The sequence below is a fragment of the Perna viridis genome, chromosome 4 (genome assembly GCF_037379345.1).
Source record: "Perna viridis isolate PV_CMFRI_1.1 ecotype Kerala chromosome 4, ASM3737934v1, whole genome shotgun sequence".
Lineage (NCBI taxonomy): Eukaryota > Metazoa > Mollusca > Bivalvia > Mytilida > Mytilidae > Perna > Perna viridis.
Window position 1 is genome coordinate 39,991,107 of NC_142448.1, and position 10,252 is coordinate 40,001,358.

General features: G+C 32.1%; 1 protein-coding gene across 2 annotated transcripts; it reads left to right on the forward strand.

Moving 5' to 3' along the window:
• Positions 1 to 525: 525 nt before the first annotated feature.
• Positions 526 to 7,306, forward strand: LOC148620053 (uncharacterized). Of its 2 annotated transcripts, XM_088580635.1 has the most exons (7): positions 535 to 818; positions 2,778 to 2,882; positions 3,264 to 3,433; positions 3,652 to 3,796; positions 4,495 to 4,932; positions 6,747 to 6,848; positions 7,219 to 7,306. In XM_088580635.1, the coding sequence occupies exons 1-5, from the start codon at positions 617 to 619 to the stop codon at positions 4,671 to 4,673; spliced, it is 801 nt and encodes a 266-aa protein (XP_088436761.1). In that variant the 5' UTR covers positions 535 to 616; the 3' UTR covers positions 4,674 to 4,932; positions 6,747 to 6,848; positions 7,219 to 7,306. The 2 variants fall into 2 exon arrangements, with proteins under 2 accessions (XP_088436762.1, XP_088436761.1); XM_088580636.1 differs by lacking the exon at positions 2,778 to 2,882 and having other exon boundaries at positions 526 to 818.
• The last annotated feature ends 2,946 nt before the right edge of the window (positions 7,307 to 10,252 follow it).

Below are 10,252 nucleotides of genomic sequence, written 5' to 3' on the forward strand. Positions count from 1 at the left end.
ATGACGATATGATAATAATTTGTACGAAACCCAATACTCAGCTGTAATATAGGAACGACATTGTTAATTAGATATTTAACTTTGGTTTTCTCTTTGTTGATAGCATGTACCACTGCCTTTTGTTAAAAAAAACAGTCATTCTTGAAATCTGTTGTTGAACATATATATTTGCCCAATGCTGGAATAAAGCACACCGAATTATGATGTGAAATTGATTTCCCCAGAAAAAAGTTCAATTGACAAATATTCATTGTTGTGTCCTCAGTGTGGTTTTGTTCTCATTTTGCATTTTAGCAAAAAGCCATGTAACCTGTTTAATTCTAAACACTCTCAACAATAAAGTAACAAAACAACTGACACTTGATTAATCAAAATTCAATACTAATATCTGTAGGAAATAGCTCTTACGTGTGTAGTCTTTGTTCTCATCATTACTAAACAATTCATATAGCGCCAATAGACTATTGCTTAAAGTGTTCCTCCGACCTTGCAACATTTCCTGCTAATATCAAATATTACATAATGTTTACCAAAACACTATGCCATTACGCTCCTCTCTTGGAATCTTACAACTTCCTGAACTACAAGCACACGTGATTTTTTTGGGAAATTAAACATGTTCTTTAAGCACAAGTGGCATATTGTTTACTTTCTTCCAATGTTCATAGAAGCTATTTATCGCAGCTCGACAGATAAACAAGGATTAATTGTGACGAGTACGTCGTCGTTGGTGACACACGGGAATGTTTTGCAACATATACAAAGTGATGAACAAATAACTGACAAGGCAACGATAAAAAACTGGACTTCATTTGAAGGTAAAACATCAAATTTATACTCAATGTTTGCCTTTGTCTTTTACCACAAACCCATGATCCTTGCTATCCTTATTACTAAAAATGATAACAAGGAAATAAATACAAACAAGTAAACAATTTAAATTAAAAGAAAAAAAAGTTGACTTGAGATGATATTATATAGTGTTTTTACGACTTTTTGCAATTGAAAATATGACAAGAAACGAATACAGAATACAGAACAGGCGTTTTAGAAATAAAGTTTGAATATCGACAAAAACATAAATAATACGAAATCACAGAGGAGCCAGCATTTGGGGAAGTTCATATATGTCAAAAACAGGGACCCTAAAGATACTGAAAAATATTAGCAATTCTCTGCTCTAATAGACCTAAACTCCGAAATCAATTAAATATTTTGAAAAAAATATTTTCGAGTCTTTATTCTGCTTGTTTTTTGTTTTTTGTTTTTGTTTTTTGTTTTTAAAATAAAACTGTTTTAGAATACAAAATGTACATGCATTTGATATGATTTATGTTTAGATATAAACTTAGATCTTTACTTTACAGTTCAATATATGTATACCAGACTTCTTACCATAAAACTTCTAGAACAGGTTTATTTTGCTTCAATATTTAAGTCATCACTACCAAAGTTTTATGGTCGTCATCATGAACTTTTGGATCGTTACGGTGTATCCATCTGCACCATGAAAACTGATCGTTCAACGTGTCATTGTTTCCCTTTCCTCTTTCCTATAACCCGGACTTGACTTTTTATGAGAAACTTGGCGGGTGTTTAAGGAAAAGAAAAGTTGGTTACCCTGTCCATGCTCCCTGTTTTTATTGCAGTCCGAGTTCACTTTGATTTTTGTTTGTATGTATTAGTTAAGTTATTTTAAGGTCTTTGTTGTATTGTCTGTTTTCCATGTCTAGTCTGTGTTCTAGGATTACATTCTTTTGATTTTCGCTAGAACTTGTTCCCTTGGTTACTCTTACCATGAGATATATATATTACCCTTTGAAATCTAAATCCATTGAGTCCCTGCCCGATCTTACAATTGGACAGTACAAAACTCACACGACTTTTTCATAGTTATAATAGTATGAAACTCTCGTTATAAACCTGGTTTTCATAATACTGTATATCAAAACAAAAAGAGAGTACCCAAAGCAAACAGTGCGCTCAATTTTGCAGACGAAGTTCAACAAAATGTTTCACAATGTTCAGAAGGAACTGAAGAAAAAGAAAAGTCAAACGTGTTTCCCTTAATTGAATGACATTTGATTGAAATCTTTCAATATATAAAAAAGGTATCTCACTCTACTTTATGCCCTTAAAAGACAAACGAATAGGGTAAATTATTATGAACTATATGATTTTTTTTGTAAAATATGAATCACGCGAGATACAGCAGTTATACGAAATCTTTGACAGTGAAAAAAGAACTAATGTTTTCCGTGGCAACTAGAAGATAAGATAAAAGCTGTGCGGAGATAATGATGTAAATGTTTTGAATACAATTAATCTGGACTGATGATAAGGCCTGGGCTAATTTTAGAAACTCAAATGATAAAAATTGAAAATGAACAAAAAAAGTTTATCAATAGATCAGTTATATACATGTAGCAAATTTTTTTTGTGTTCAAGTTTTGATCGATCATATGTACATTAAAATGAAAATTGATAAATCAATAAAAGTAACAACAGGAGATCGCTCTTTATGTTTGTTGGTCGCGTGTTTTTCTGTTTGATACGACATAGTGACTTTGTAGACATAATATATGTTTAAGTATCATAGGAACGTTTTGTCTTGGCAAAATATTTCCTCCATATTTAAAAAAAACACACATAGGTAGATTAATTTCCTTGTTGATTAATTTTAAGTACAGCTTAAATATGCATGCGTTTTGAATTTATTTCCCAAGTATAGTTTGTATAACATCTACTATCTTTCCAACTTTAAACATGTACTGTAGGAGAAAAAAGCGAAACTTCAACTGTAAAACAAGAATTTAAAGTCAAAACGTCAAATGAGAAATACAAAGAATATAGAAATACAACAAAATGGACTTCACCTAAAGGTAAAATCAAACTAAGTGGTGCAATACGTGACATTTTCTCTACATTTTATTTCGATATTTTTTCGTGCTGTGATATGTTATGCAAAAACAAATGGTCATGAATATTCAATCGTAATTTGTAGAACTGAAATACGCGCAAAAGTATATTGATCACAGAAGCAGTGAACAATAATATTCTGGTAAACAGTACATAAGTTACGATTTAGTATATTTGAAAATTTATTTTAAAGTTAAGGTCAGCATTTGGAAACAGGTTCCAACTTTTCATAAAACCTATTAAATGTAGTGAGTGCTACTTTACGTATGCTTTTACATTCTGAAGATTCTGTTTATTATCGAGATTATTAAATATAATTGTCATTAATAAATGTAAAATTACAGGTTGTTTCGCAGTAGAGAAACTTGACAAACATTCAACCCATACACATGTGCAAAAGGTTTTCAAAGAGAGTTTTAACAAGTCACGATTCTCTTTCAAAATAGAGAATACTCTATATAGCTGTTCAATACGATGTTTTAATTACATGGAATGTGAATTTTTTGCCTATTTCGTAAGTTAAAGTTTACCCTTTTTTCTTTGCAAAATATATTTGCAAGCTAAATAGTTATGCTATTAATCTTATTGCATAAATTTAAAGGCAATTTGTGTCAATGCAAGTGTTATGCGACAAAATATTAGTTTAGAATATTTTTGTTTCAGTTAAATACATGTTGTTTCACACTCTTTTAATTCATGTTCAAATTTTAATTATTTTTTTTATTTCAATAGAAGACAGTTTGCCAGTGCATAGAAAATCAACTTGAAACTGCTCTCATTGTTAACATTGAACTTACGAAGAATTACTGTAAAGATAATACATCATGTATCTATTGTTCAGATGGAAAAGGTGTACCTATTTATGAGACAGAAGAAGGTAAGCATGCATTCAAGTTATGAAATAAAAAATCAGCGGCGTAGTTCATGTTAATGTTGATTATTGTATATATATGTGTTGAAACCGAGAGGTATCGTTTCATAGCAAAGTCATGCACTTATTTAGAACTGAAATTATATGATCATTTGTTAAATCGTTTTTTTTTTCAAGTTTTGTTTATCGATTTAACACCCCATGCATTTAAAAATTAAATTAGCATTTGTTAAATTGTTTTTTGTTTTTAAAACAATTTCTGGAACGATTGCGAATTTAAAACTGAACAAAAGCACATTGATTGCAAAACGAAACGGCTTGATCATTTTTCTTTGATTGTGATAATTGTTTCCTTTCAATCTTAATATCGAGCATCGCTAACGATAAACTTGAAGATATATCAGACAGGCCAGCAGAGATGAGTCAGGAAAGTGAAAGTAGCCTTTATATTGGTTCACAATAAAAATGTGCAATTCAAAAACGAACACAAAAAATATAATTAAAAAGAATTATTTATAGTATATGGATCCGATAGCATGAATTATTTAAAAAGAATTGGAAAACAGTTTACCTATCCTATCTCACCCTTTTCAGTTATCACACCTTTTTCAATGATTTTACAAATGCAAGGACAATGCAGAAGTGCAATGCTCAGTTGTAGATTGTGTCCAACTCATACTAATTAGTTCATACTCTTGTTTTAGTTACCCTATTGAGAAAGAGTGATGATCTTCCCCAAAACAGCATTTTTCCAGATCGTTGCATTATTGAATCAAAACTAATGCCACTGAAGAATCGTCCGAAAGAAAGATGCTTACAGTTATTACAAAAAGTTCCATGTGATTTTAAAAGGATAATATTTCAGATAAGTAACTTAGTATAGCAAATTGTTAGCTTTTAGATAATAAAAAAGTTTTATTATCAACGTTTGAATTTTTTACTTATTGAAGCGCAAGTAGTTTAAACATAATCATCTAAAAAACCTGGTAATAACAAAGTTTACAAGAAACAAAAAACAATGATATGTATTTGTTTGATATTTTAACAAGAATCAATAGGATTAATTGAGTGGGTGTGTGAATCTCAAGATGGCCACACGTCAACTCACGGATTTTTTAGAGTACATAACCACACAGATGCAGGTAAGACTTTTTCTCATAAACGCTGATAAAACACCCATTTTTTTGGTATTATTCTCCTTTATATCGAATTTAAGCTTTTATCAACAATAAACGATATTATTGTTTCTCCGACTAATAACGAGCATCGCATGCGAGGCTAACTATATACGTCCAGCAAACCAGCATAGGTACAGTCCTTGAACCGATCCACGCAACAATTTGACGGATCGATGACCGATGAACGGTGACCGACCTGATCGCATTTTTGTTATGTAAAATGACGTAAGAACTGTTTTAAATAATATAAATGTAAAATAAAAGTATCAATTTGATGTCTAAATTTTTTACATTGAATAAATATGTGGAAAATTTACAAAGAAAAAAACCCCCAAAAAACCGTAAAATACATTGACCACTATGTGGTCATCTGATGCGATCACCAACTGAACGGTCTGACGGATCGATGACTGACCGGAAACTGATCGGTGATCGATGACTGATCGCAATTTGTGCTGCAATTTGTGCTGCACGGATCGGTTCAGGTACTGTCTCAGAATGGTCAGCTGAAATGTTTCAGGGGGGTGAATTCAAAGTGAAAGTAACTTTTTTATTGACTTAAAATTCAAAAATGTAGTTCATAATCAATGAAAAAAAAAACAAAACAAAACAAAAAAGAAATATTTACATTATCTTTCTCCAGTACGTTTATCTATTATTTTTTTATAAATGGACAGCCGTTTTTCTACCCTATCTCGCTTCTTTTACCTATTTTGTGAATGATTTAATTAACGTTTGGAAAGTGAATAAGCACCATGCTGGATTTTAGGCGCTCTGAAAATAGCAACCTTATTGTATACAGACGCTAATAATTTACCTTCATTTTTAACTCCAAAAGTTTACTTTAACATTCCCTCATATGAAAAATACACAGCTGCATTTGTTAACCATATGAATTGAGCATGATCTGATATAGATATGTGGCATATTTGGCTCTCTCTATATATAATATGCTGCATCAAAAATCATTTAAAAAATCTCGCAATTTTTACTCGTAAAATAATTATTCATATTAAACAAAATGCGTTTGTGATATAAATGCCAACTACTTGGATCAGTGAAGTTGATAATTGATGTATTTGTATTACATGTCATGCTATTTATTGCAATGCAATTAAACATTCGATTCATGCAAAAATAGTGTAATGCTGTCCCCCTGACCTGGTTTGTTACGTGCTTTTAAGAGTAATCAAGGGAACAAAGATTCTAGTAAAAATAAAAAGAATGTAATCCAAGGACCAGACATGAAAAAGATAAACACATAACAAAGAACCTAAAATAACCAAAATAATACAAACGAAGTAACACAAGTGAGTGAGCAACTCAGTCACACTAAAACCAGGGAGCATGAACTATGTGTACCCTTTCGGGAAGCATCCTCTGCTATTCTAAAAACACCTGCCGAGTTGCCCATAAAAAGTCAAGTCCAGGGTAGACGAAAGAAGTACACTGGGCTAATGCCCTCTCAGATATGATGGAATAACAGGGCATCAGGGAAAGTTTTTTTTCGAGAGGTTCTAAAACACTTTGAAGACATTTCAGCCATTTTACATTGCCTTAGGTACTCTTTTAAACTTAGAGCATTCATAAATACATGCTCTTTTTCAACATTCTTTTGTTAAACATGTTAACAATTCATGGTACCGTTACATACTTAGTTAAAAGGGTATGGTTTGTTAGGTGAGGTTTTCAGGCTCTTCTAAGGGCCTCTAGTTTAATAACAACATGTGCTTTATGATGATTGATATATAGATAATTCTATCTTTATATTTTACCAGATGAAAAAATCCCAAAAGCATTCGACAACACAATTAATACAGCAACCTCAGTAGTTGACTATACGAACAAACAACAAAATATTACCATCGCAAAAAACGCAGGTGAATGTTTATCTAGTTTGATTAAGTATGCTGAAATCTCTTGTTTTACACATCACAATGCATACATATTAAAATGGTATTGTTAGAACTCGAGTACATTCATGTAGATGAAAATGATATTTTAAATTGCAGAACTAACATATCAAATCATTTCATGCATATTTTTTACAGTTTATTTATGTCATAATTGGTTAAAATATCAATAAGAAAGGATTTTGAAAATACATACAGGTAAATACGTTTATCGACAAAACACACACAAGCACGCCACGAATTTACTTTGCCTTGCATTTTCATTCAATACATATTGCAAATTGTTTCACTTATTTAATATAAACTCATGCTATATTTTTTGTGATATTTTTGATAGATAACGTCAACGGAGTCTACGTATACAATGCAGTGATACTGGTTCTTATAGTACTTTTTCTAGCAATAGTAATTATATTGTATGCAAGGTAATAAGGACAGTAGAAAACCGTTGTGCTTTAATTCCCGAACCTTTTTGTAGAACGATGAGCCACTTGGGAAATATTTTATTACATGTTGTGGAAAAAAATATTTTTATCACAAACGAATTATTTCAATAGAAGTGTCATCATAGCATTTCTATAGGTGATGCAGAGTTGAATGAATAATTCGTTTCCAACGACAAAACCCTTTAAATGTTCAAAACACCATACAATTTGCATAGTTGATGCAGAATTAAATATATAATTTGGTTATATAAATATTTTCACATTCTGGTGAAAAAAGTCTGGTAGTGGTCTTCAATGATTTAAAAGAGTTCTTAAGGTAACACAAATTCTTGCGGAAATCGAAACAATGTAATCCAGCGACAAAAGAAAACAGACATGGAAAACAAACACACACGATAAACAACATAGAATAACCAAAAAAAAAAAAAAAAATGATAAACGTAAATGAGTAAACTCGGACTTCACTAAAAACTCGTTCCCCGTGCAGGTCCGGGTGTTAAAAGAATAGGCCTGCAGCAGCGCTAAGCTTGTCGTAAAAGGCGACTAAATAGTGCTCAGAACTTTAGTCGGGGGCTAGGGCGCTCTGCCCACGGAGCAACTGGGACGTGTGCCCCAGGTGGTAGAATGGGGTACCCCTGGCGTGTTACATGCTTGGGTTGTCAGGCTATAATACGGAAAACCTGACCGGAAACCATAGTGGTGCCCCTTGTGGGGAAACATGCCACGTTCCTCGCACGTTAAAGAACCCTACTGTGGTATTCTCCCGGAGTAGGGAGATTGCCCGACCCTACCCACCTCTCCCTATTTCCAGTGGCAATCAAAATTTGTCGACCCTATTGTCCTTGTGTCCCATCCCTTTTTCATTTCGTCATCATTTCATGTTCATTTTATCATCAATTTCATGTTCATCGTCTGAATATAGCTGAAATGTTGCTGCTCGGACGTTAAACCCCAACACACTGTTTTAGTAATGAATTTGATCTTGAAGCAACACAATCCTGTTCCAGAAGCTTAATTATAAGACGTCTGCTTTGAGTCGGATATGAAAACGGATGTTGCCACAGATTGGAGTATTTCATTGTGTTGGAGCAGTGGTTTTTCACTTTTTTTTCGTTTTTTTTTCACATTTGTGGGATTTCTACATACATGTTCCCAATAGAGTAATTTTGGAAACAGTCTAGACATACATAGGCATTATTGGTTGGTTTTGATTCAGATATGACTAATCTATATGTTACATTATAACTGATTATTGGCGTCATAAATACATATCAGCCAAAATCGTATTTCCAATACAATGTTTACTTTGGGGATTCATGTTTAAGTGGAATTGTGTGGATTGGTGGGTTGTTTCTTTAATTTTGTTGTTGTTGCTTGTATTTCTGTTATTGTCTTTTTTTAATATCGTTCATTTATTAACGAGCTTTAGATGTCATTTTAAACATGAAATGTCGCTATTTAAAATTCGTACAAATCATGGTTATTGAAATAAAAAATGATAAGATCTTAAAAAATTATCTATGTATTCTACAGGTGTCTAGACACATATCAGAAACTATGATATTCATTTTCAGAAAGAAGAGAAGTGTTCAGACACAAGCAGAAATTTAAGACAGAACTTTTTTTCCCAAGAACACAACAAACAAGACAATTCTGGAAAATCGATCTACGAACAGATTTATAGTTTTAATATTTTGAAATATCTCAAAACTGCTTATGAAATCTCTGATTCTACGTCATCTTAAATCAAATTTTGAAATTAAATTTGAAAAAAAAACTCTCTCATTGAGCGTAAGTAGGGACAAAGTTAACGTGTTATATTAGGTTTTCAATTTTCATTTTTGTTTGAACATGTGAGAGAACCCTGTTGGCAAATTCATATGGACATTGACTGTGACAGATTACATAATCACAGACCAGTGCACAAAGAACTTTCGTACACGATCGGATATCTTATCATATGCTTTTCGGATCAACTGAAAGTGCTTGATATCAATCCTTATTGATAACCCACTACAACATCTGATTATTTCCGTTGTTTTTGTGATTCAAAAACATCGACATTACATTGTTATCAACTTTGTACATTGTACATTTTTACTTGACATTATTTGATATGTTTGCTAAAATGTAATACTGGTAGTCGTTTTTAATATTATTCTTTAGTAGTTATTTTAATGTACATTGATCTTTATGCCAACCTCCTTCAACTGACCAAAGGCGTACAAAAAACAACGCTTATGAAAATTGTGAAATTTTTACTGAAATCGTAAAAATTTGTAGACACATCAAACATGAATAAAATCCCAACATGAAATATTTACATTCTATACATACATCTGACAACATAATATAAGCTTGGCCTAAAAAGGGGTTAAAAATTCCCTTGGCCTAAAAAGGGGTTAAAAATTCCCCCATGACAATGAAGTAAAATACAGACAAAATTATATAAAACATCAATATGCACAGGTGATGAAGGGGAAGGAGGGCGGGTAAATATACAAATGCGGTGTGAAAATCGTAAATCGATCCTCCTTTCTCTTACACAAGTTAGCGTGGTTAACAGATGATATTTATAACTGACCAATCGTAGGTAGAGGATTCCAATGAGGCTCCAAAGGGGAGACTCAACTTTTACTTCTAATAAGGCTCCAAAAGGGAGACTCTATGAATACTAGCAGTCATGATAAAAGTTTGCATCCGTTTGCATAAAGTTTGTCATTAAAATAACTTGTATTTATATAATGTATGTCTTATACTTTCCGGTTTAGTTAATTTTAATTTCATCCCTCAAATTTAATTCTCCAAAGACATGTTGTACATACTACTCAAATTGCAACTGGGAAGGCAAGACAGTTTGTAGTTTTTAGCTAATGACTTTGAATGTTTGAAATATGCATGTAAATGGTCTTTACTTCAAGTCCC